We start from the raw sequence: 26,458 nt of genomic DNA on the forward strand, positions 1-26,458 counted from the left end.
GAAGATTAGAAAGTGGCCAAAAAACAGCCACCAAAAACCAGTCACTGTTGGTAACTGTGGACACTGCCCAAATCAGGGGCATAATTATAATAGAGCAAGGGGAGGCAGTTGTCTGGGGCCCACTGCCTGGGGGCGGGGGGCCCGAGGCAAGTCACATGACTGACTCCCCCAGTCGCGCGCCCGCCTGAGCTTCCTTCAGTTTTATTTATCCTCCAAAACTGATGTGAGTGTTAAGACCTGGAGCTACTAGAATAGCATGTTTTTCTCTAGTACCATTAAATGATGAACATCGTCCAAAATTTACAAAACCTTTAAAAAAATAATTTAGGATGATGTTCTATTGTGGCACATAGGAGAGAGAGAGAGAGAGACTTTGCTATGCTTTTTGTTACCACTCTTCAGCCTCATTTAAGATTTCTTTACTTCATGAGCTGAGCTTCAGTGAGGGGGGTGCATTTTAAAATCTTGTTTCTGGGCCCACTCCAACCTTGCTATGCCCCTGGCCCAAATACTTCCTTTTTAAGCATTGTGGCCACAGTGCTTAGGGGTGCTGCCATATACTGAGTTAGACTATTGGACTATCTAGCTCAGTATTGTCCTCACAGACTGGCAGCAGCTTCTCCAAGGTTGCAGGCACTACAGGGCCGGACTGGGGGCACTGAGAGGGCAGTGGAATGTATGTGGGGCGGGCGCCGGGTTTTGAGCAGAATGGGTACTGAAGGGTGGGAGTATTCATTGCTGCCAAGTGCAGTGGGGCGCTGGGGCACCAGGAATATGCCTTATTTATGTTTACCAGTCCAAGCTTGGGCAGGAATCTCTCTCAGTCCTGTCTTGGAGATGCTGCAGGGGAGGGAACTTGGAACCTAGATGCTCTTCCCAGAGAGAGCGGCTCCATCCCCTGAGGGGAATCTCTTCCAGTGCTCACACTTCTAGTCTAGTCTCCCATTCAGATGCAACCAGGGCAGACCCTGCTTAGCTAAGGGGACAAGTCCTGCTTGCTACCACAAGACCCGCTCTCCTCTCCATGCACAGCTTGCACCACCCTACTTGGGTAGATGTTTGTCCTGCTTTCTGGTCCAAGTTCCCAAAGCAGCTTTCAGTGCCGATAAAAAGCAGGGCCCAGCCCCAAGGGGGCCTTATAATCATTCAAGGAAGGGGAGTAAAATGGAGAGAGTGGAGTCCATGGACAAAGAAAGAATAAGCCTGTATTGCAGCTACATGTCCTTAGATTCAGTCACAGGAGGGTGTGGAGAGTAAGGGAGCATTCACTTTCCAGCCTAGCTGCTCGACAGCAGCAATATGTCTCCATTCAGGCAAGTCACATTCAAAACATAGACAGCAGGGGGAGCAGTCTTGCAGAAACTAACAACGGCGCTTTCCAGATTAGACCCTGCAACGGGATCATGGTTTTATCTCGGAAGTGTGCTTCCACACTTCCTGCGCTGTGACACTGCAGTCCCTACACAGACAGCAGGGTGCCGCTGACATTGCCAATGCCTCGTTTCAAATTTAATTGTGGCTACATAGAGCTAGGATGTCCTATGTCCGGCATAAGGAAGTTGCTGTATTTTCAGGTTGTTAGTTTCCACGAGACTGCTCCCCCTGCTGTTTACATTTCAAATGCAACTTGCCTGGAGGCTTTTTTTCTTTTTTCTTTTTGCTGTTGAGCAGCTAGTCTGGAAAGTGCCAACCCGAAAAAAACAGCAACTTCCCTTATATACGACGTCCTTGCTCTATATCACAGTGATTAAATTTGAGACAAGGCATCGGAAATGTGAAGGGCACCCTGCTGCCCGTGTAGGGACTGTGGTGTCACAACACAGGAAGTGTGGAAGCACACTTCCAAAAATCCGACGTGATCCCGTTGCAGGGGCTAATCTGGAAAGCACCTTGAGCTGGATTATGGCCAGTCATAAACTTTGTCAAGCTTGAAAGGCTCCCTAGTCTCTCCCTTCCTCTCTCACACACACTCTGTCTATATTTATAAAATTTCCTATTTATTTAACAAATTTCTATACCCTCAAAACTCACGTCTCCGGGCCGTTTACAGTTTAAAAAAAAAAAACCATTAAAATCCAAGTTCTATTAAAAGTGTTAAACTATTACCGAACAAAAGGAACAATGAAAACAGAAACAGCATTTTAAAAAAATCTTTACTTGGCAAAGGTGCAATGAAAAACGAAGAACCTCTCTGCATTAGAAATACCCTTGAAAAGGAAAATGCTGCTACCCCCAGCTTGAAGTTCTCTCTCTCTTTTTAAAGTTATTTTAGAGAGCTTTACCGGGCAAGGCGCTCAGCGGCAGCTTCTCTGCCTAACCCCGCAGCGCCCCAAAACCTTTAAGGCGCGCACCGCCGCCGCCGCCGCCACAACTGAGTCGAGGACCCCTCGATGGGGAACTCCGCCTCTCCAGCCGCCCAGGGGCACTGGCCCCGCCCCCGAGCGCGCCGGCCCCGCCCCCTCGCTCCGCTCGGCTCCCCTCCCCGCTCCCCTGCCTTTTTTCCCATCATGCTCCCGATTGAAAACAAAGTCCCACGTGACCGCGGGGCCTCGCGCGCCCGTCCGCAATATGGCGTCTCCCAGGAGCGGCGGCGGCCGGCCCGGCCCGGGCTCGGACTGGCGGCGGCCGGCCGGGCCCGCGGAGGGCGCCGCGGAGCCGTGCGAGGCCGAGGCCGGAGCGGAGGGCCTGTACGTGGCCGTGGAGCGCTGCCCGCTCTGCAACACCACGCGCCGCCGGCTGACCTGCGCCAAGTGCGTCCGCGGCGGGGACTTCGTCTTCTTCGACGGCCGCGACTCGGAGCGGTGGGTGCCCGGGCCGGCCGGGAGCCGCCGCCTCTCCTCCCTTCCCTTGGGGCCCCGGGCGAGGGCGGGCTTGCTTGTTGCTGGCCCTGTGTGTGAGGAGGCGCTCTGCCCATGCTCTGAAGCACCCTCTTCGCTACCCAGGGCTGTCTCTAGAGCTGTCTCCAGCGGTCGAACCACACCCCCCATCACCCCTGGCCACAGTTTAGTGTGACTGGGGATGATGGGTGTTGTAGTTCAGCAACAGCTGAAGAGCCCACCCCTGCTCTGGATGGTTACCTTCTCGGAGCAGAGACCTACTGCCTCATTTCTCTAAACCAGGGCTGCTCAAATTTGGGCCCCCAAATGATGATGTTGGACTACAACTCCATCATCCCTAAACACAATGACCAAAGGCCATTTTGACTTGGGATGATAGGAGTTGTAGTCCAACATCATCATTTGGGGGCCCAGGTTTGAGAAGCCCCTCTCTAAAGGTTAGCACTGGATGCCCGCATGTAGTAAGTGCTGTATGTTTTAGAGTTGACAGGTGTTACTGAGCACAAGGGCCAGGCTAGAAGCCCCTAGCCTTCTGAAGGAAAGATTTGTGAGCAGCTGTTCGTTATGGTGACTCAGTGGATCACACCTCCATGTTCCTAAACACTGTGTCCCTGAATGCCAGTTTCAGGTAGGGAAGTAGATCGGGTTTGTTGCCTTCCTGCTCTGCTTGTGAGCCTCCTGGAGGCAGCTGGTTGACTGCTGTGAGAAGCTGGATGCTGCATTAAGTGGGTCTTTGGGCTGATCCATTGGGGAGGTTTATTTTGGCATTTATATCTAAGCAGCCCAGAGTGGTGTACATGGTTGTCTTTATCCTCACAGCAACCCTATGAGGTAGGTTAGGCTGAGAAAGAAGTTACTCTCTCTGCCTACAGCCCATACTCACCCAGTGCGTTTGATACCTGAATAGGGATTTGAACTGGGGTCTCCCTGTTCAGTACTTGGATCCCTAATCACACTGGTTCATGTTAGTACTGAGAGAGGCTGGTCTGGCTGGGTCAGTCACTTGCAAGACCTCACCCATATTCCTCTTCTTGGGTTAGAAGTACAGGCATTTCCCCCTTCGCTGCATTTACTCTGGAAGTAGTGTTCCCTCTAAGGTGTGTGCATGTGTGCGCACTCACAAGTTTTTGGGTATCCGCTCAGTTAATTTTAGATCCTGCTCAGGAAGGCCCCACTCTGAATGCAGGTGTGCACACACTGCTTTGATGCTGCCACCCGGAACAAAACTCATTCTGCACAGAGATGGAAAAAAACTAGAGGGACCACTGTCTGGAGGCTATTAGACTTTTCCTCTGTCAAGACAGGTTTGGGTTCCCTATGTGGCACTAGACAGCATGCATCCATCAGTGTAATAACTATTTCTTGTTGGCAGTTCAAACACTGTTCTGGTGATACTTTCCCATCCTGGACCCAATGCTGACTTGACACTCTCTGTTGTGCATATGAAGCCTGAACAGAGGTTTGCTTTTGTAGTTCACCTCTGTTGCTGTACAATAGATTTCTGTGGGAGTGGGGCACATCTACTAGCACAAGTAGCTCTGTTTGCAGGGGTGTTCAGTGTAGTACAGTCAAGTGTTTTTCTTATATGTCCATGTGAGAGGTCTGGAGTGCACATCTCTCTTTAGCCTGGGCATGTGTTAAGCAAGAGTAAAGCAAACAGCTGCTTTTTGTATTTGCATTATAGTTCAGGAGGAACAGGAATTTTCCAAATTAAGATAAGCAACTGACTAGAGGACATCAGAATGTTAAGAGTTGGAAGGGACCTTGGAGGCCTCCCTCCAATACCTGCTGTATTCAAACACATTCTTTGTCTATCTAGGGTAGGTATTTGTCCTGCATCCCTAGGAATCCATTTCTCAGATGAGCATTATCTCCATTTCCTCTATCCTTCACGCACATGGAAAGCAGCATGAGAATCACTTCCTGTGATCTGATTCTCCCTGCTCAAGAATGTATGGGAATGACACAGCCACATGGGTCTTGCCCTTCTTCCTGCCAGGTGCCAGTTAGGTGGGAAAGATCCATATGATTGTCCTGCATACTTTGTGGCTTCATTCACACTGAAAGAGGAGCAAAAATCCAGTCGATTTTTGATGCAAGTAATTTCCATCCCAGTCCTGTGTTTTTTGAGTACTAGGCTCTTGATTGGTCACAGTCGCTCAGCCTAACCTGCCTCAGAAGATTGTTGTGAGGATAAAAGGTGATAACCCATGTAAGCTGCCCTGAGCCCATTGAAGGAAGGGCGAGATAGAAATGTATGTAGTTTAGAATAATCAAGAAACAAAAATGCAGACATCTAGAGATTGTTCTATAATGGTCTGACTCCCCCTGACTATCTTGGTTACCCTCTTCTGCACCTTTTCCAGTTGTCATGTCTCCCCGCAGTCGCCTTTTTTCTAAACTAAAAAGCCCCAGGTGTTGTAGTCTTACCTCATAAGAAAGGTGCTCCAGGCCCCGATCATCTTGGCTGCACCATAGATTTGTATAAGGGCATTATAACATTAGCATTTTTATTTTCAACCCCCTTCCTAATGATCCCTAGTATGGAATTGGCCTTTTTTCACTGCACTGAGTCAACACTTTCAATGAGCTGTCCACCACGACCCCAGGATCTCTCTCCTGGTCAGTCACCGACAGCTCAGACCCCATCAATGTATATGTGAAGCTGGGGTTTTTGCTTCTTCTCCCTCTGACAGAGTGTTACTCCCTAAATAGAATTGGGAGCTGACCAGCCATTTGTCATTTATGCCCTCTAGCTAGTCTTTTCAAGAATACACGCCCCCTCCAGATTTCATGGCCACCCTGCAATGGTTGAGTGAATTCTGACCTCCATTCGCTGTGGGTATTTCTGTTAAGAGCTGGACTTGTCCCTCAGCAGTAGTCTCAATGGAAAACTTGCAACCTCTTCTTTTCTCGGTGTACAAAATAACTAGGATTGGCCCTTGTTTGCCTCTGGATTTTGAGGCTGTGCTGGAAAAATTATGCTGTTATAAGTGCTGTGGTTTGTTAGTGTAATTCAGCGGGATAGAAGATGGTGGTAATTCCTCATGAGTGTCAGTAAGCCTTAGTGTCTGCCTTGTGAAAGCTTTGGTTTGGTTTGCTGTGCCTTTTTGCTGGTGGCAGGATCCCAAGGCTACCAGATTCTGTGAAGCTTCCTCTGCCATGTGCTGCTTAAACATATGCATGTTCACTCAGAAGTAAGTTGGGAAGGGATCAGAGCTCAGTGGTACAGTACATGCAGAATGCCCCAGGTTTCAAGCTGCAGCATCTCTAGCTTAAAAGGAATAAAAGGTCAAAGAACAGATGATAGGAGACTACTCTTACTGAGATTCTGGAATGTCAGTCAGAGTAGACAGTTCTGGGCTCAATGGACCAATGACCTGAGTTCTTATAAGGCTGCTCCATGTATGTCCATAACACTCGCTGAGTTCAGTGGGCCTGAGTTCAGTGTTGGTTCCTTTCCTAAACATATTTCTATCCTACCTTTCCATAAGAACAGCCCTGCTGGATCAGGCCCAAGGCCCATCCAGACCATCATCCTGTTTCATGCAGTGGCCTACCAGATGCCTCTGGGGAGCCCACAGGCAAGAGGTGTGTGCATGCCCTCCCTCCTGCTGGTGCTCCCCTGCCACTGGTATTCAGAAACATCCTGCCTCTGAGGCTGAAGGTGGCCTAAAGCCACCAGACTAGTAGTCATTGATAGACCTGTCCTCCGTGAATTTAAATAAAAATGTTCAAGGTGACTAACAAGATTAGAGAAAAGACTATAGAAATAGCAAACAAACTAATAAAAATCGCAATCAGCAAGAGCAGTCAAAACATGGCAGCAGTGAAAAACGGCACACCAAAGCTCTACTTCAGCAGAAGCAGGGCGAAAATGCCAACTTGTCAAGTCAAACATTGATGTGCAATGTCAGCCAGTGGTGACATTAACAAATGTTCTGTAGGGACAAAAAGGTCTGGACATGGTAGCAAAAATATTCCAAAGAGAGAGCAAGCTGTGCCTTCCTTGGGAGAGGAATGGGCTCTCTCCAGCGTCCCAACTAAACACACATCAGATGTTGGAAGGCAGAAAAGAACCTGTCCAGCGGATCGCAGCTGTTTGTGTAGGTCATGTTTTTTAACCCTAAACTTTGTGGACCTTTGAACCGTGTGGCACTTCATAGAATTCAAGGGGTCCTTCCTTGCTGTTCTGTCTCCTAGGCTACAGTTCGTTTGGAAATGCAGCCTTTGTTTCCTGCTAGCAGAGATGCCCTTCCTGATCCTTTTGTTTGCTTATGAAGTTTGAGCTTGGTTAACATTTAATTAGCAGCAGTGAGTCACGGTGTTGCAGGAAGTCTGGCTGTTGATACAAACAGTGGTGGCCTCCTCCCTTGACTTGTGCTGTGTGTTTTAGTATTGCAGCATAGGTGTGGGAGCAGCATCCAGCGGATGGGAGGTTTATTGTGAGAGCTGGTGTCATGGTGGTGGCAAAAAGCGTGAGCTCTGGAAGGCTGGGGTTCAAGTCTTGCATTTGCCATGCACTTGTTAGGCAGGCCAACTGCACGGCTGGAGATAATCTGACTGGCCTCCTAAAAGGTTTGTTGAGAGGATGCCGGTGGTGGAGTACTTGGAGCAGCTGACGCATGCTATAGAAATGCTGTTTGTTGTCGTTCGTCGAAGCCCTGGCTGTCAAATGCTGCCTTAAATGCACTTCGTAAATAGAGTGCCTTTTTTGAAGCAGGCCTTTATTTTGCACGTGAAAGCTGTCAGAGGAAAACCACTGGTCAGCAGCTAGTTGTTCCGGAAGGTCTCACTGAGAAGCTACTGAAGAATGGCTCCAGTCCCCAGAATGGCCTGCCCGTAAATCCAGTGGGCACATGGATGCCCTTCTCTCCGCAATTCTCTTACCTCTGGGATAGCAGTGGGGTAGGGTGGGAGATGCAGCTGCTTCTCAGTTTGACCGGGGGTATCCTGTTGGCTGATCTTACTCCAGCCCAGGGGTCCGCAACATGCAACTCTCCAGATGCTGCTGAACTACAACTCCCATCACCCACAGCCGCAGTTTATTATGGCTGGGGATGAGGGGATCTGTAGTTCAGCAACATCCGGAGAGCCACACGTTGCCTCCTCGTTGCTCTAGCCCAGAGATTCTCAACGCTGGGTCCCCAGCTGTTATTGGACTTCAACTCCCATAATCCCCAGCCCCAGTGGCCTCTGGTTGGGAATTATGGGAGCTGAAGTTCAATAACAGCTGGGGACCCAGCGTTGAGAATCCTTGCTCTAGCCTTTCTCCAGTCTGATTCTAGGCCAGGGCTCAGCGGTTCCCAGGTGCCAGCTCGCCACAGTGCCTGCAAATCGTCTGAGCCAGGTGCTGAACCAACACCGCGAGGAAGAGAGGTGAGCAAGCAAGGTGGGGATAAGTTGCTCTCTCCTTTTCCTGTTACTGTTGGACCTTGCTTGGGTCAGTGCTCCCTCTAAGGCACGCATGCACCCGCTCACACCTTCCTTGATGTCCACTCAGTTCATTTCAGATCCCGTGCTCAGGTTGAATCGGGAAGGCCCCACTCTGAATGCCCGTGTGCACACACTGCCTTGATACTGCCGCCCAGAACCAAACTCATTCTGCACACAGATGGAAAAAATGAGAGAGAACACAGTCTCCTGCTTGCGTCCACCCGTTGCCTGCCTGAGCAGAAGGCAGTCTGGCTTGTAAACTCTTGGGCTGGCTCCTAGAACATTGGCCGAAGCCTGTCCTTGGCAGGTTTGCTCAAAGGGAGTTCTGCAGAGTTCAGTGAGACTTGCTTCTCAGTAAGTGTGCTGGGGGTGTAATCTTATCTCTCTTGTTCATAGGCTTGAGGTTTCTTAATCCTACCACTGGAGGGAGTAGCATTAGTGCAGAAAACTCCATTTGCTCCTTGTTGATCTGGTCAGGGGCAATTTACAAATATTTACTAGTAATGGAGCTTGGGATTTATGTGCAAGTGTCTGTACACAGACACTTTTCTGATACTAATGCATGTGCCTTAGGAACATAGGAAGCTACCATATACTGAGTCAGACCATAGGTCCATCTCTCTCAGTATTGTCTTCACAGACTGGCAGCGGCTTCTCCAAGGTTGCAGGCAGGAATCTCTCTCAGCGCTATCTTGGAGATGCTGCCAGGGAGGGAACTCGGAACCTTCTGCTCTTCCCAGAGCGGCTCCATCCCCCAAGGGGCATATCTTGCAGTGCTCACACATCACGTCTCCTATTCATATGCAACCCAGGTGGACCCTGCTTAGCTAAGGGGACAAGTCATGCTTTCTACCACAAGACCAGCTCTCCTCGCCTTCCTCTATACAAAGCCAGTTAGAACATTAGAACAGCCCTCCTGGATCAGGCATGAGGCCCATCTAGTCCAGCATCCTGTTTCACACAGTGGCCCACCAGATGCCTCTGGAAAGCCCACAGGCAAGAGGTGAGGACATGCCCTCTCTCCTGCTGGTGCTCCCCCACACCTGGTATTGAGAGGCATCATGCCTCTGAGGCTGGAGGTGGCCCAGAGCAACCAGACTAGTAGCCATTGATAAACCTGTCCGCCATGAATTTGTCTTAAGCCCTGTTTAAAGACATCCAGGCTAGTGGCCATCACCACATCCCATGGCAGAGAATTCCATAGATGGGGCTCTTTACTTTGGAAAAGAGGCAACTAAGGGGAGACATAAGCCACCTAATGGCTCAGTGGAAAATGACTTGACTAGCAAGCCAGAGGTTGCCGGTTCGAATCCCCACTGGTATGTTTCCCAGACTATAGAAAGCATCTATATCGGGCAGCAGTGATATAGGAAGATGTTGAAAGGCATGATCTCAGAGTGCATGGGAGGAGGTAATGGTCAGCGCCTCCTGTATCCTACCAAAGACAACCACAGGGCTCTGTGGGCTCCAGGAATCGAAATCAACTCGACGGCACGCTTTACCTTTAAGGGGAGACATGATTGAGTTGTACAAAATCATGCATGGTGTGGAGAAAGTTGATAGAAAGTAATTTTTCTCCCTCTCACATAACACTAGAACCAGGAGTCATCCCATGAAAATGATTTTCAAGAAATTTAGTACCAGCAAACGGAAGTACTTTTTCACACAACGCATAATCCACTTGTGGAATTCTCTGCCATGAGATGTGGTGACAGCCAACAACCTGGATGGCTTGAAGAGGGGTTTGGATAACTTCATGGAGGAGAGGTCTATCAGTGGCTACTAGTCTGAAGGCTATAGGCCACCTCTTGCCTCAGAGGCAACATGCTTTTGAGTATGAGTTTAAGGGGAGTAATGGCAGGAGAGAGGGCATGCCCCTAGCTCCTGCCTGAGGGCTTCCCAGCGGCATCTGGTGGGCCACTGTTTGAAACAGAATGCTGGACTAGGGCCCGATCCAGCAGGTCTTTGGGCCTCATCCAGCAGGGCTCTTCTTATGTTCTTAACTGAGTCACAAATGACTGTGGCTATTTGCACATTTTCTGGGAATACAAAACACTGGGAGAGCTGGTCTTGTGATAGCAAGCATGAATTGTCCTCTTTGCTAAGCAGGGTCCACCCTGGTTTTCCTTTGAATGGGGGACTACATGTGTAATTACTGGAAGATATTCCCCTAAGGGGATGGGGATGGTGCTCTGGGAAGAACACTGTCTGCTTGCGTGCAGAATCTAACTTCCCTCCCTGGCAGCATCTCCAAGATAGGGCTGAGAGAGACTCCTGCCTGCCTCCTTGGAGAAGCCGCTGCCAGTCTGGGTAGACAATACTGAGCTAGCTGGACAATGACCTGATTCGGTAGAAGGCAGCTTCCTAGGTTCCTATTGTCCTGCTAATCCTTCCACAACCCTATGACATAGGGCAACAGTATTACATTTTTTACATGGCAGAGGTGGGGATTGAGATTGAAAGGCCCAGTATAACCCCTAAACCATTGTGTACTACTGGGATGGGATGGGACGGGGCTGTAGCTCAGCAGTAGATCATCTGCTTGCATGCAGGAGGTCCTGGGCTCGGTCCCTGGCAGCATCTCCAGCTCAGGCTGGGAAAGACTCCTGCCTGGAATCTTTGGTGAGCCGCTGCCAGTCAGTGTAGGTGATACTGAGCTAAATGGACCAACCAAATGGCCATGGAAGGCACTGAATCCCATGCATTTGTGTGGGAAGACCCCGTGCATTTCAGTGGACATTTCCTGTCATTCGTTTTAGGATAGGAGAGCCCCTGCTTGGCATCCGGGAGGTCCCAGGTTCTTTTCCTGGCAGCATCTCCAGTGAGGTCTGGGATGATCCTTGGGAGCTGCTGCCAGTCAGAGCAGATGATACTGAGCTAGATGGACGACGGTCTGACTCGGCATAAGGCAGCTTTCTGTGTCCCTAAGATGAAAGTGCCATGGAGAGCCTCCGGTTTGTGTGCTGCCCTCTCTTTCCCCCTTCTCCTTCAAACATGGAGGAAGGAATTCCAAAGGAAGTTCAGTTTGTAACAAACCACATTGTTCTGTTTTGTTTGAGCTCAGGAAACTGGATAGTACAAACTGTGGCTAGCTAACCAGCCAGGCTGTCGGGCAAAGATCCTCTTGGCTGTCTTTGGGCAAAATGGGAAACTGCGCTTCATTACCAATGGTGAATGGACGCTAGACTCCCTCCTTCCCTTGCGCACAAAGGGAAGAGGCGTACCTGAGGCAGTGCCCCTGAAGCAGGTCAGAGAGCGGTTGGCTTAAGACCCTTAGGTGAGGTTGGAACCAGATAAACCTATGAGCTTGATAAGATTTGTTTGCATAACCCAGTAGCTGTAAACAGCCCTCCCTTTCTTTTCCTTGTGTCTGCAGATCTAGATACAAATCAGTGACGATATAATAGAGAGCGCAAAGTCTTATCTGTCCATGGCATCCTCAAAAGTCTGCTCCAGCACCAAAGTTCAAAAGCAATGCTTTTTCTGTATTGCGTCATCAAAGTCCAGCTTTCAGAGAGTGTCTTGGGGGAAACCATTGTCCAAACGATGGGACTTACTTATGTGTGAATACGCATAGGCGCAGGCTGCATGGAGCATTATAGGAAACTAGCTGGGCCAGACACAGAGCATCTGCACCTCCGCCAGTCCACTTCCCCCCCCCACACACACACACCGCCGGCCCACTTCTCCCCCCACTGTCTGTGGTTTCTGGCTGGTTGGCCAGCCGGAAAACCGGCCTGCCACCTCCTGCCCACCAATTCCCAGCATCCAGGCCAGCCTGCTGCCTGCTGGCCGGCTGTGCTTCTCCCCCCTGCCCGCCTGCAGATTCCGGCTGGCGGGCCGGCCAGAAAGCCGGCCTGCCACCTCCTCCCTCCCTCCCTCCCCTCCCACCCACCAATTCCTGGCAGCTGGCCCGGCCTACCGCCATTTGCTCCCGCCAGCCGGCCCACTGGCGGGAGCAGCCTGCTCCTTCTCCCCCCACTCCCGGTGCTTTCTGGCTGGTGGGCTGGCCGGAAAGCCGACCCACCATCTCCTCTTGCCCACCTGCCAATTCCCGGTGGCCGGGCTGGCCCACCACCACCTCCTCCCCCGGCGGCCGACATCCCTATTTTCTCCCAGTCCCGTCGCTAATCGGCAGCTGCTCGCAAACTCTCGCAAGAACTGCCACGCATGGGATTAGAGACAGATATGCCTAGGAGAAATAAATATGTAGATTATCTTATTTAGTTAGCAGGGGGTACGTATTCAGTCAGCAGTGGTTAGCATACCCCTGCTATCTAAGCAAAACAGGTACCTTTAAAGTGGTGATTCTCTTTTATTTAACACGGGGAAAGCAATGTTCCCTATCCAACTGCAGCAGAACAGCCCTTCAGTGGCCATTGCTGGTGTCTGTCTTATGGTTTTTTTAAGATTGTGTGCCCTTTGGGGACAGGGGACCGTCTTGATTACTTTTTAACTGCTTTGATAACTTTGTTGAAAAGCAGTATGTAAATGTTCATAGTATTTGTTATCATTATTCTATTGCACAAAGATTTCTCACAGTGTCGGTTAAAGTTTGAACCAGTTCCTTTTTCAAGCAAGTGGGCTGTTGTGTCAGTCCAGTTTCTGTGGCTGTTGTGTTGAGTATTTATAGGAGAGTCTCGACAGAACCAGTGCAAATCCTATTCTGTTCCATTCAAGCTGTCCATATCAGGGGTTCTGTTAAAAAGCAGTGTAGCAGTAGTAATAGAAATAGTGAAAACCTGTTTATATCAGGAGTTCTCAAACTTGGTCCCCAGATGTTGTTGGACTTCAACTCCTATAATCACTAGCCACAATGGCCAAAGGCAGATATACCAACATCATTTTCCATCAACAGCAAACTCCTTAAGAACTGATTTAGGAATCGTTAAAGGCCCAGGAAAGCAAAGCGGTATATACCTGGCACCTGAGGCAGGGCTTGACAGATCCCAGGCGCCAGGGAGCAGTGGCACCTAGAAATTTAAATATAAAGCGGACACCCCTTTTCCTCTACAGTATCCGTCACTAAGTGTAGCAGTTTTGTCAATGGCCTTATTGTCTGGCTCTTGAATTTGGGGGGCTGGTTTCTTGATACAAAAGGACAGTTCTCATGATCAAAACTTGGGTAGGAGGAGCATCCTATCGAAGTTTGGGAGCTCTGTGCACTCCTGATTTTTGATCATGTGTTAGATTAAAAGCAAGGTCAGAGTTGGGGATCTTGATCATGTGCTAAACCCAAGCTGGATAGGGTGAGCGTGCCCCTCCAGCACCCTGTCCCCAGCTTTGGAACAAGGCAGGGGGGAAAGCCTCCCTACTCACCTGGGGCTTAGCACACAGTCAAGGTCCCACCTCCCAAATTTGTTTTACAGACAATCACAAATCAGGAACATAGGGAGCTGCCTTATGCTGAGTCAGATCCTTGCTCCATCCAGCTCAGTATTGTCTACACAGACTTCCTTTGCAGGTCTTCCAACATCAGCTAAATGACCACCTGTCCGGGATGATACAGCAGATTTCTGTACTGTGGAGTCGATGGTCTCCCAAGTTCCCTTTCAACTTTAAGATCTGCAAGCCTACCTCTCTGCAGCAGCATGGAGATAAATATACTGACTGGCCTTCTCTACTCAAGAGTTTGGGCATATCCCCACCGTTCCAGGTGCTTCAGAGCACTTGACTGAACCTCAGGGTTCCTGAAAGGCTGGTGAAGACCAACATTCAAAGTTGTGGCTGGGGATGATGGGAATTGTAGTCCAACACTGGAGATCCAAGGAGAAGAACCTCTGAATTAAAAGGTCTTAGGAACATAGGAAGCTGCCATATTCTGACCATTGGTCCATCTAGCTCAGTATTGTCTATCTAGGCTGGCAGCGGCTTCTCCAAGGTTGCAGGCAGGAGTCTCTGTCAGCCCTGTCTTGGAGATGCTGCCAGGGAGGGAGCTTGGAACCTTCTGCACACAAGCACGCAGATGCTGTTCCCAGAGAGGCCCCATCCCCTATGGGGAAGACCTTACAATGCTCCCACATGCAGTCTTCCATTCAAATGCAAACCTGGGTGGATCCTCCTTAGTAAAGGGGACGACACATGATTGCTGCCACAAGACCAGCGCCCGAGCTAAGGTAGGAGGCATTTCTTACCCTAGGAATCCTCATCTGAGTTGCCCTAAAGCACATTTGCCAAGGCCTGGCCTGAGGTATGGCAAAGTTGGTGACAGATAAACTGACAGAGGAGTCAGGAGTTCCGTAGGGGAGACCTTCTTCCTGGTAACCATTCTCGCCACCTTGGAAGGTTGGGGGCACCAAGAGATGGCCTTGGTGATGGGGGAAGTTTCTATGGGTTTATGTTGGAGACACAGCATGTTGTCATATGTTGAAGTGTACCAAGTTTATAAAGAAATGAAGGTGGGGGGTGAGAAGAAGAGCTGCCCTTTAAAAATAACGTCGTTATCCATCCAACTTTTAGTCCACATTTGCTATGTCAATGGACCTTTGCAATTATTAAATACAGCTAGCTTATAATTTTTAAAAACTTTTTTTAAAAAAATGGTAACCTTCCTGTAAATGAATAAAAGGAAAATAACACAATCAGGAAAGACTTCACAAAACAGAAACCAGTTTCCTCTCTTAAAAGGGTTTCATTCTGGATACCTTCAGTGAAATAAGAGGTGATGCAACTTGAGCCTTGCAGAAGATACACTAATGATTAGTATATTAAAATGTAGAGACTCATAATAGCTTCTCTAGGTTATGGGTGCATTGGCCAGTTTTGCACAGCTGACTTTGAAAAACAAGCAGCAACAGAACCTAGAATCTGCATGCTCCCCTGATTGGAGTATTCTATTGATAAAGCTAGAAATGTTACAAAAGAACATTTCAGAGTCTCTGAGCAGTTAATGCATTAAGCTAATCTGGGCCCATTGACTCCAGGTTTGCACTCTTTTTTGGAACCTAAGAAGTATCTTGCTGGATCAGGCCGAGGTCTGCTTATCCTGGTGTTCTTGCAACTACCCCACCTAAGCAGATACTGGGCAGTGGACTGGAGTCTCCCTTCTTTCCATCCTTACTCTAGCTTATGTCAAGCAACTGTGCATTAAATGTTCTCAGTGTCCAGTGCTGTTTCATCGACTTGTTACGCCGCCACAGGTTAGAATGCCTTGTTCACATTCACAAGTTACTCGCTACTCTCTTCCAGGTTTTCTGAAAAGAAGGAGAGATTAAAGACCCTTAAAAGCAAACAGAATGAATTCCAGTCCCAGTAAGTCCCAGTTTCGTTTCTTGTACCTTTTAAAATTGGTTTAAATACAGGCCGAGAAATCATCTTTCTAACATCTGATGTTTCTAAAAGCCTGCTTCTAGTTGCCAGCTAAATTTCTTCTTTTCCCTCACCACTTCTTGCAGGTTGTTAAAAGCTATGGAAGGGAAATGGAAAACTGATCAGCTGGTGAGTGCTTCTGAAGTCTTCCAAGGGCCAGGTCACATTTAATTGGATCCGTTTCCTTGCCGTGTGATCCCACACGGCAACCTTTGGGTGGGCAGTAATCCCCTAATTGGCTCTGCCCTTGTGGTTCTTGTAGTTGCATGCTCCAAGAGTAGCCTGGGGTTTCACCATAGGGAGTTGGCTCTCCCATCACGGTAGATGAGTCCCGTTTGGACCAAGGCACACAGATGCATAGTGCATGTAGCTTAACTCTAAATTTTACCTGTGGGGATTTTGTTGTCCACTGCATGAAGGCAGTTGTTTTGTTTTTGCTGGTAGTCATTCTGCTAACGTTGTTTTGATTGGTTTTGTCTCTGTTGTTCGCCATGCTGTGTTTTCCTTGGACAAGTTAAGCACAGCACCAGTATTAAATGAAATGACAATGAAATGAACCACCAATTTAAATGAATCCTGTTTGGAAGAGTTGGTGTGGTGTAGTGGTTATATTGTTGGACTAGGACTGCAGAGACCGGAGTTCAAATCCCTGCTCAGCCATGAAACTTACTGGGTGACTCTGGGCCAGTCACTTCTCTCTCAGCCTAGCCTACCTCACAAGGTGGTTGTGAGGATAAACAAATCTGTATATACACAGCTCTGGGCTTCTTGGAGGAAGAGTGAGATATAAAGGTAGAAATAAGGAAGTTCTGGTAAGAACTAATCTGACTACTTTCCTTTCACTATAATCTTAATTGATAATTACTATCTTCACACTTTAGCCCACTTGTGCCTCAGACATTCACGTTTGCCATCTTGAATTGGGATGGATCACAGGCTATGCCGTTGAGGTGTCCCTACAACTGTACCAAATTTGGTTCAAATCGGTCCAGGCATTGCAAAGGTGATAGAGGGGCAGACACAGACACGGACACACACACAGAGCTGGGTGATCTCATAAGCTTACTTTCCTTAAAGAAAGTCGGCTAATAAAACTCCTAGAATGTTCCAAAACTTAACACTGTTCGGATTCTAATAATGAGGTTCATCATTAAACCTATGTTTCACTAGACTGAAGGTATCGGGCTCCTGTTGTCTTAGACAGCATATTTTTTCAGTGCTCAAAGTGCTATGCCTACGTTACCTCAGTAATCTATACAACACACCTGTCAGGTAGGTCAGTATTATCATCCCCATGTGGCTGATGGGATAGGGTAGGGCTGAGGCCTAAGCGACTGTGGTGTACCTGAGACTAGAATGAGTGTTTGACTGAGGTGAGATTTGAACTAGTTTCTTTTGTTTTATATTTTTGTATTATTGAAATGTTGCTGGGATTTTAGGTATACAATAATAAAAATAGTCTCCATGCCGCTGGCCCTCTCCCTGCATCCCATAATCCTTATCCTTGACTCCAAAGCCTGTTTTGGACATTTACACAAAAAACAAAAAAACCCCTTTGCAAATTGGGAAAAAATATTGGTGATGTCCAGAGTCCCTTGCAGACAGGTCTATCAATGGCTGCTAGTCTGGAGGCCTATAGGCTGCCTCCACACTCAGAGGTGGGATGCCACTGAATACTGGGAGCAGCAGCAGGAGGGAGGGCATGTCTTATTCTCCTGGTTTGTGGGCTTCCCAGGGGCATTGGAACATAGGAAGCTGCCATATACTGAGGCAGACCCTTGGTCCATCTCTCTCAGTACTGTCTTCACAGACTGGCAGTGGCTTCTCCAAGGTTGCAGGCAGGAATCTCTCTCAGCCCTATCTTGGAGATGCTGCCAGGGAGGGAACTTGGAACCTTCTGCTTTTCCCAGAGCGGCTCCATCCCCGATGGGGAATATCTGACAGTGCTCATACTTCTAGTCTCCCATTCAAATGCAACCAGGGTGGACCCTGCTTAGCTAAGGGGACAAGTCCTGCTTGCTACCACCAGACTCATCTTGTGGGCCACTGTGAGAAACAGGATGCTGGACTAGGCAGGCCTTGGGCCTCACCCAGGAGGGCTGTTCTTGCATTCTGTTCTGAGTTCAGTGCCATAGAGCAATATCACATGCCCAGTGGCTGAACAGTTCCATGCTGCCTACTGCCACTGCAGATGTAATCCTATATTTCAGAAGGCTCTGAAAAGGAAGACCAGGTGCCCTTTCATTGATCAGCAGATGCCTCGCATCTGTTAGAAGTGATTCCCGTTGCTAAACTTAGCACATCCTCATCACATGGTTAAAGTTTTTGATTTCCAGCGTCCAAGGCTGAGCAGTCAGTGCTCTGTGCTTTCTGTGTTTGAGGCAGTGCCTAGATGGCTGGCAAGTAATCAAGGTCTGTGATGGACAACTTGGCAGAGGGTCGGATTGATCTGTTGTATCACTTCCTCCCAGAAAGAGGACACTTGTGGCACATCCAAAATGCAGTGCATTCTCTTTGGAATGCTGCACAGCACTAGCTCGGGGATCAGTCTAGGGCAGAAGAGGTTTTCACATTTGGGTCCCCAGATGGTGTTGGACTACAATTCCCATCTTTTGAAAAGGGGATGGGAGTTTTAGTCCAGTAACAGCCCTGCTGGCTCAGGCCCAAGGCCTATCCAGACCAGCATCCTGTTTCACACAGTGGCCCAACAGCTGCTTCTGAGAAGCCCACAGGCAGGAGGTGAGGGCAGGCCCCCTCTTCTGCTGTTGCTCCCCTGCAACTGGTGCTTGGAGGCATCCTTCCTCTGAGCCTGGAGGGCAGCCTAGAACCATCCAGACTAGTAGCCATTGATAGACTTGTCCCCCATGATCTTGTCTAGGCCCTTTTTAAAGCCATCCACGCTGGTGGCCATCACCACATCCTGTGGCAGAGAATTCCATGGCTTGATTATGCACTGTGTGGAAAAGTGTGTGGGGAAGACACAGTTGGGACAATCCATGTGCCTGTTACTTTGAGCCCTGGAGCAGAACTGCTCTTGCATTCTGGGGATAATAAGGCCATGGGGTTGGGACCATTTCTGCAAGTTGCTCTCTTTCTTCCAGAGGTGGAAAATAATGTCTTGCAAGATGAGGATTGAGCAGCTGAAGCAAACCATTTGCAAAGAAAATGAAGAAATGGCAGGAAGTAAGTAGTGCTCATGTGGTAAGAGACCTGGCAGATCCTAGCTCTGCCATTCAAAAAGCTCACCAGCGTTTCCTTTGTATGAAAAGACAAAGCACCTGCAAGTCTGCATGTGCTAATCTTGCCCTGCAGTGCTCAGCCACAGAGGAGCGTGAGGCACCTTGGGGGGGACGGGACTTCCCCTTTGCCTAAGAGGGACAGTCTGGCGGGCACACTGGATGGTCGAGATCAGGGATTCTCAGCACTGGGTCCCCAGATGTGATTGGACTTCAACTCCCATAATCCCCAGCCCCAGTGACCTTTGGTTGGGGATTATGGGAGTTGAAGTCCAATAACATCTGGGGACCCAACGCTGAGAACCCCTGGTCTAGATGCCTCTGTGATGCCCAAAAGTTCTGTGGGGGGTGCCAAGGGGCCAAAAGGCCATTATGGCTGGGCATGGTGGGAGTTGTAGTCCAACATCATCTGCGGATCCAAGGTGGAGAACTCCTGCTGTCACCCAAAGAGAGTTATTTGAAGTCCCCACCCCCCACGCCCAGCCTCCATTCCCGGGTCCACAGTATGAAAGAATGTCGTTGGTGTGAGAGGTGAATGGACTCCATTGCTATGAGCTTTGTAGCTCAAGAACCCACCTCCTCCCCTATGGAGTTGCCCAAGACCTAAGGCCAAGCCAAAGGGGAGGAGAGCAGGTCTTGTGGCAGTGATCATGAATTGTCTCCCTTGCTAAGCAGGGCCCACCTTGGTTTGTGTTTGGATGTGAGCACTTGTAAGATATGAATATGACGGGTATTTATATACCGCTTTTCAACTAAAGTCCCCAAAGTGGTTTACATACGTACATACGGTGACTCCCTGTCTCCAAAGGGCTCACAATCTGAAAAATAAACTTAAGATAGATACCACCAACAGTCACTGGAGGGATGCTGTGCTGGGGGATGGATAGGGCCAGTTGCTCTCCCCCTGCTCAATAAAGGGAATCACCACTTTAAAACAGTGCCTCTTGGGATATTCCCCTTAGGGCACGATGGAGCCATAGCTCAGTGGAAGAGTGTCTCCATGCTTGCATGCAGAAGGTCCCAGCTCCAGTCCCTGGCAGCATCTCCAGGTAGGGCTGGGAGAGACTCCTGCCTGGAACCTTGGAGAGCTGCTGCCAGTCAGAGTAGACAGCGCTGAGCTAGATGGACCAGCGGTCTGACTTGGTAAAAGGCAGCTTCCTGTGTTCCTACTTTTGGGGTCCTGCTGTGTGTCCCACTGCAGTTAGAGATTCAGCAGGCCAGCAGAAGAGACAGGGCCAGTTCTGCAGTGGCCCCTCTATTGTGGAAGGCCCTCCCTTGGAACGCTCTTTCCCTTGTTGCACTTAAGAACCATTCATTACAGCAGGCTTTTGAGGAAGCATAGTTGCTGTGGTTGGGTTTTTAACTTCTATGTTAGTGTTGCTAACGAACCTGCTGTCATTCAAGTTTAAGGCCTGCTTTATTTTACTGATGTTATATGATGGGTTTTAAAAATCGATTGATAGATTGCCCTGATAGTGAAGTGTAGAAAACTGGAATATGAATATGTCAGAATAAACCGTATGGGAGACTCTTGAATATTGTGGGGGTCACATTCTAGGAAAGTACTGTGAGAGTTAAAACCATCGTATTGGGATCTCTGTGTGAGCTGCTTCTGGGGGTTTACAGTTTAAATAGCTGTCCCAGCACAGCTTCTCAGCTGGCATTTGGGGATGGATATTTAAACTTTAAACTTCTCAGCTGGTGTGCCGAGTGCGCCGGGTAGACCAATTCAGTTAGGAGTTTCCTAAATGGAAAATCCTGTGGATATCTGAAACCATCTCCATGATAACAACAACAACAACAAATATTTATATACCGCTTTCCCACAGTGGAAATACAGAGAGAAACAACAAACAAATAAGATGGAATCCTGTCCCTAAAGGGCTCACAATCTAAAAAGAAACATAAGATAGACACCAGCAACAGTGCCTGGAGGTGCTGTGCTGGGGGTGGAGAGGGCCAGTTACTCTCCCCCTGCTCAGTAAAAGAGAATCGCTATGTTAAAAAGGTGCCTTTTTGCCCAGTTAGCAGAGGAGTAGGGGGATAACTGAATTGATCTACAAGGAGGTTGCCCGTGTATGGGCGAAACTGTGGGACCCTGTTAACTTACATTTATATACACATTTAAATGAATTTCTGGTAGCTAGGGTCTGAAGCTTCAACCCTTTGCATCTTTTTTCCTCCTCGTGCAAAAGTAGACTCCATTATGCAAAATAAGTGCAAGTTTGCATCCTTAATCTCCATGATGTGTTCTGTGTCAAGAACTTGAAATTTTGGAACAGGATTCAGATCTCTCTCAGTTGGATCAAGGCTTCCGAAAGTGCCTAGGAGTGGTGTTGGGGTTACATACCCTCTGTAAGCAGAACTCTTTCCCCGGCAAGAGTGTGGGTTGTTTTCCTTTAAGAGCCCAACTGGGGCAGCAAGCAGCTTCTCTGATGTGGGGGTGGGAACTCGAAGCAAGAGGCTTAGGGTAAGGAGCAGGTGGCCAGGGGTTCTGCAGCTAGCAAGACAAGGCTGTGCGTGTTCAGAGCAAGGAAACACAGCATTCTGGGAGTGGGGTGGTGGTGGTGGGTCCCCTTGCTGGTTGACCTGTTGGGATCTGAGGGGTGGCTCTGAATCCACAGGATTTCTCTGTCAGGGAGAGAGAGAAGGGCATCCAAAGTGCCTCGAGGCTCAAGCTGCTGTAGGTCCTGCAAACCCGGAGGGAATCTCCTCCCGGTGGCCTTTAAAGCTTTGGCTAATTAACTTTAAGTCCTGCCTTTGGAGCGAGTGGGAGGAGAAAGCCCCCTCCGGATGTCCTCCCTCATGGTGAGTACCAATGATCTGTTTAGTTGGGTTGGGAGAATTCTACCATGTCTGTCCCTGCTCCCTGGCAATAACGACATTCTGCGTGTGTTGATAAAGGGGAAGAAATTGTGGAATGCAGGCCATCCTTGCTTTGATTACCCTGCCCAGGGGACCCAAATGCTGCTCTATTCCAAGAGCAGCCTGGATAGAAACCACCCGCTGGTGATCTCTGATCTGAAGAGTAACTGCTTTGAAGAAGCTGCAACGCTCAACACCATTTTGACCCGTAAGGACAGGGCAGCTCATTTTTCAAAGTTTACCGTTTGCTGTTCCAGACTCCGAGTGGCTTCTTAGAATTAAGGATGAGAACCAGAAGCTCTACCGCAGGGCTCAGCGCCATCAGGAGAAGAAGGAGAAGATCCAGAGGCACAACCGCAAGCTTAGCGACCTGGTGGAGAAGAGGAGCTACGACTTGAGAAGCCAGCATGAGCATCTGGCCAACCTCCGGCGGTCACACATCTTGGAACTAACCTCGGTTATCTTCCCTATTGAGGAGGTGAAGACTGGTATGAGGTAGGCAAGGGCCAGAAATGTGGTTGATGCCGTGAATCGCATAAGCCAGAGATTCTCAAGGTGTGGGTCCCGTTCCCTCCCCCCCCGGATGAGGGTGGACTACAACTTCCATCATTCCCTGCCACAATGGCCTTCACCAGTGATGGGAGTTGTAGTCCAACCACATCTGGGGACCCACGTTTTGAGGACCTCTGGCATTAGCAAAAAGTGGTGAGCTGCTTAGGATCAAGGATGAGGTAGGGGTGTGTGAGTGTGTTCTTTGTGGGTTTGAGGGCAGGAAAATGGATGGTCTTCAACTCCTTATTTATTTGCAAAGAACCTGATGCTTTCCGGGTGCTGCAGATTAAGAAAATGATGCAGGCTCTGCCCAGAGTTTTATAATCAAATAGTTACACGATGAGAGGATAAAGGAGTGGAGATCAAAGAAGGAAAACCAGTAAGTTGAGCAACTAATACTTTCAAGTGACAGAATGTAGCCCACTTCAGATATTACGCTGTATGAGTGTACAGATAGCTGTACACTTGTACATGTGTTTGTGTGAATGACTGTACCTAGGTTCATTTTAAAAGTGAACCTGGATACAGGCCCTTCCGATGCATGGTACAGATAGGAAATGTACTGCTGTACGTGCGTTCAGCATAACATGTAAATGACTGTACCTGGGCACACTCATTGTATGAGTATTGAACATAACTTGTGAAGAGCCTTATTTGTAGATGGAAAGAGGTGTTATGTTGAATGGGGCTATTCTGCCCCCTTTTTCTACCCAATTTACAGCCCAAGCCTAAGCACGTTGACTTAGAAGTAACTCTGTTAGTGTGCTTACAAATTGCATGCTTAGCCCCTTTCAAGGCAGGGGTTCTCAAACTTGGGAATGACCTTGGACAACAACTCCCTTCATCCCCAGCCACAGTGGCCAAAGGATGATGGAAGTTGTGGTCCAGCGGCATCTGGGGAGCCCAGTTTGAGAACCCCTATGTGATGACATCCTTGCCATCACAGAGTGTAAAGCTCTCGCCTCTTTGCTTTGCACCTCCCCTGAGTTTGTGTTGGGCCAAACGTTGCAGCCAAAACCTTGGATGCCCTGCAGAGCAGAGAGCCCCTTGCAGTGGCTTCCTGGGCCCTATCGCCAGGAGTGCCTGTGGCTCGGGGAAATCCAACTCAAGCGAAGAACTACTACTACTACTACCACCACCACCACCACCACTACAGATATTTATATACCGCTTTTCAGCAAATGTTCTCAAAGCAATTTGCATAGGAAAATCAATAATAAATACATTACTAAAATAAGATGGTTCCCAGTCCGCAGAGGGCTATCTATCTAGGAGGAGTCAGTCTGCCTTGTAGAACTTGGAGACCTGACATGCAGCCTTCCCTTCCTCCTGGAGTAGGCCACAAGGACCTGATAGTTCAAGCTAGTTAGCTTCCTTATTATATGTGGGTGAATGTGTGGTGATGTGGCTTCTCTCTCTCCTGCTCCTTTTCAAATCTTGGCCTTTATCTGTTTGGTAAAATAAACCACCTTTTGGTTTTATAACTGCTGGTCTGGGTTTAGTGTGTCTCAATCCCCAAACTCCCCACGGCCAAGATGCCTAGGGCATACCGTTGTAAGTAGGGGCTAGCTATCCTGTCCCTGTGAGGAGGGCCGTTATACCCTATGAGGAGGTTTTTCTGTGAAAGCTGTTTCCAAGAAAAATAAAAATGGCACCCATCTGTTTGAATTGAAGCACATGGTTAACCCTTCCATGGAATTGAGAAAGTGCTTAACATTAACCAGATATGCTTCTTTTGTCCTCCCCCTCTGAAGATTGGATTTTCCTTTAATAGTGGAGGTTCTCCAGGAGTAGGTTCCTCTTCCCACTTGCTTCAGAGGCTAGGCTATGCCAGTGGCTTTGCCTGGACCTCTTCAGCCTCCTGCAGTTCTTGCCCTGTCTGCTTGAAGGCAACACAGAGGTCTTTCACAGAGCTCTGGTCCTGTGGGCTCTTCGTTGTTGTTGGATCCAGCTGCTAACCCAACGTGTGTTTACTTGACAGCTTATCTGACTCTCTTTCATGGCTCTTGTATGCAGCAGAAAACCAGCTCTATGCCAAGTAATAATGAATTGTTAATAATTGTTGTGTGATGCCTTGCATTCCGTGCCCTCGGGGCAGACTCCAGCTAACGCTAAGCACCACTGTTCCTTTGATTTCATGTCTTCAATTCTCTCCCATTGAGGTTAGTGGGATTAGAAAGTGCTGGAGTTTGACTGGATTGTGCCCCATGTCAAACACACACACCTGTGAGATTGCTGATATTCCCATTTATAGGAGCGGGGAATAATGCTGAAAGAAAGCAGCTTTACTCTTGAGAACGAGGGAGCTGGTGGATGCACAGAACCTGAGCCACAGTGTGGTGGTGGTTTATTTTTATTTTATTTTATTTTACTATTTATTTATTCATTCATTCATTCATTCATTTGATTTCTATACTGCCCATCCAAATATGGCTCAGGGCGGTTTACACAGAGAAATAATAAATAAATAAAGTGGCTCCCTGTCCCCAGAGGGCTCACAATCTAAAAAGAAACACAAGATAGACACCAACAATAGTCACTGGAGGGATGCTGTGCTGGGGGTGGAGAGGGCCAGTTACTCTCCCCCTGCTCAATAAAAGAGAATCGCCATGTTAAAAGGTGCCTCTTTGCCAAGTTAGCTGGTTTATGTGGTGATGGACCATGAATATACTGACTCTCACATCCAGCCTCATCTCCGCTAAGTCACTCGGGCTTTTGGATCTGACCCCGCTTGGCTCTACAGATTCTTGGGTCTCCTCACAAGCAGAGACCTACTGACAAGGTTTAGCAGACTCCTGGTTAGCAGTGGGCATCCAGGTGGTGGCTGCGGCGGCTGCTGCTAATAATAATAATAAATAATAAGAATTTAGTAATAAACTTTACCTAAGTCTTGGAAGAGTTGGAACCAAGAAGCTGGCTGGTGGTGGGTTGTAAGGCATGAGGATGCAGCGGAGCGATTCAGAAAGGGAGGCAGGGAAAGGAGCCAGAGGAGGGAGGATGGGTTTGCAAAGACCCCTGGAGAAAACGAGGGAAGCACTTAAGCCATGCCAGGGTCTGTCCCCCAGGGAATATCCAAGGCTGGTGTGGCAGCATTTACAGCCAGGCCAGGATGGAGCAGTGGACTGGCTGGGTGTGTGGAAGTGAAGCCGTGTTGGGACCTGGGGGGATAGAACTGACTGCCCTCCCTCCTCCATTCTGTAGCCTGGAGTACAGCTTGCTTCCTTCCGCAGGGCGCCCCCGACCCGACCTCGGCCTGCTTGCTCTTGCCTACACCTGCCTTCCGGAGCTTTTCACATCAGCCAGGACAGCATCCTGGCTCCTTTGCTCACAGCCTCTTCTCTTTCCCCCAGAGACCCTGCAGACGTTTTCTCCGAGAGCGACAACGCCATGACTTCTAGCACTGTGAGCAAGCTTGCCGAAGCCCGAAGGACCACCTACCTTTCTGGGCGATGGGTGTGTGACGATCACAACGGAGACACCAGCATCGGCATCGTCGGACCTTGGATAACCCTTCCCAACAATGGAGACTATTCGGCATATTACAACTGGGTGGAAGAGAAGAAGACCACGCAAGGGCCAGGTAAAAGGCCAGGCGGGATTTCTGCTGCCTGGAGCCCGTTCTTAGCTCACACTTGGGAGTCTGCCTCTCTCTCTGAGGAGAAGTCATAGCTCAATGGACAGAAGTGCTGTTTTGCATCCAGAAAGCTCCAACTTCCTAAGAACCACGGCTTTCCGTCATTCTCTTTAAACTAAGGGCCTTTAAACTTTGGCCATTGTGGATGCTGATTATGGGAGTTGAAGTCCCACAACTTCTGGGACCCAAGTTTGAGAACCCCTGGTTTAAACAATTAAGTTACTAGCCCTTATGGTTGCAAAGCTATGCTTTGAAGTGTTTGCGCAGAGATCTCAAAAGCTGGAAAGTCAGCTGAATAAGATTTCTGATGCTTGTGGAGAGGGCTTCCATTCCCTCTGGTTTCATTCTGACTAGCAAGACCAGAATGGATTCTGGTTGTACACTTACCTGTATCATTTCAAAATGTATCTTTTTGTATTGTATCTTTATCAGTTATCAAAAAACATACCTTTTTGTAAAATGTGTATTTATCATTTCAAAACATTGGGAATATAGCTTGTGCCTCTCAAGAATACTGACTTGCTTCTTGAAGTTGCTGGACCGAGGGCTGTTACAACTGCTGTGCAGAACAGGAATGAAAATAAGTAACC

At 48.7% G+C, this 26,458-nt stretch overlaps 1 protein-coding gene across 1 annotated transcript in view; it reads left to right on the forward strand.

Moving 5' to 3' along the window:
• The first annotated feature begins 2,530 nt into the window (after positions 1-2,530).
• The window catches only part of ATG14 (autophagy related 14), a 30,498-nt gene continuing 6,570 nt past the window's right edge, over positions 2,531-26,458 (forward strand). The window contains exons 1-6 of the mRNA XM_053284479.1: positions 2,531-2,801; positions 15,462-15,524; positions 15,668-15,710; positions 18,683-18,764; positions 21,940-22,177; positions 25,585-25,814. Of these exons, the coding sequence (XP_053140454.1) occupies positions 2,569-2,801; positions 15,462-15,524; positions 15,668-15,710; positions 18,683-18,764; positions 21,940-22,177; positions 25,585-25,814 (889 nt within the window). The 5' untranslated portion in view covers positions 2,531-2,568. The remainder of the gene's footprint in view (positions 2,802-15,461; positions 15,525-15,667; positions 15,711-18,682; positions 18,765-21,939; positions 22,178-25,584; positions 25,815-26,458) is intronic.

This window comes from Hemicordylus capensis, chromosome 1, assembly GCF_027244095.1.
Source record: "Hemicordylus capensis ecotype Gifberg chromosome 1, rHemCap1.1.pri, whole genome shotgun sequence".
Taxonomy (NCBI): domain Eukaryota; kingdom Metazoa; phylum Chordata; class Lepidosauria; order Squamata; family Cordylidae; genus Hemicordylus; species Hemicordylus capensis.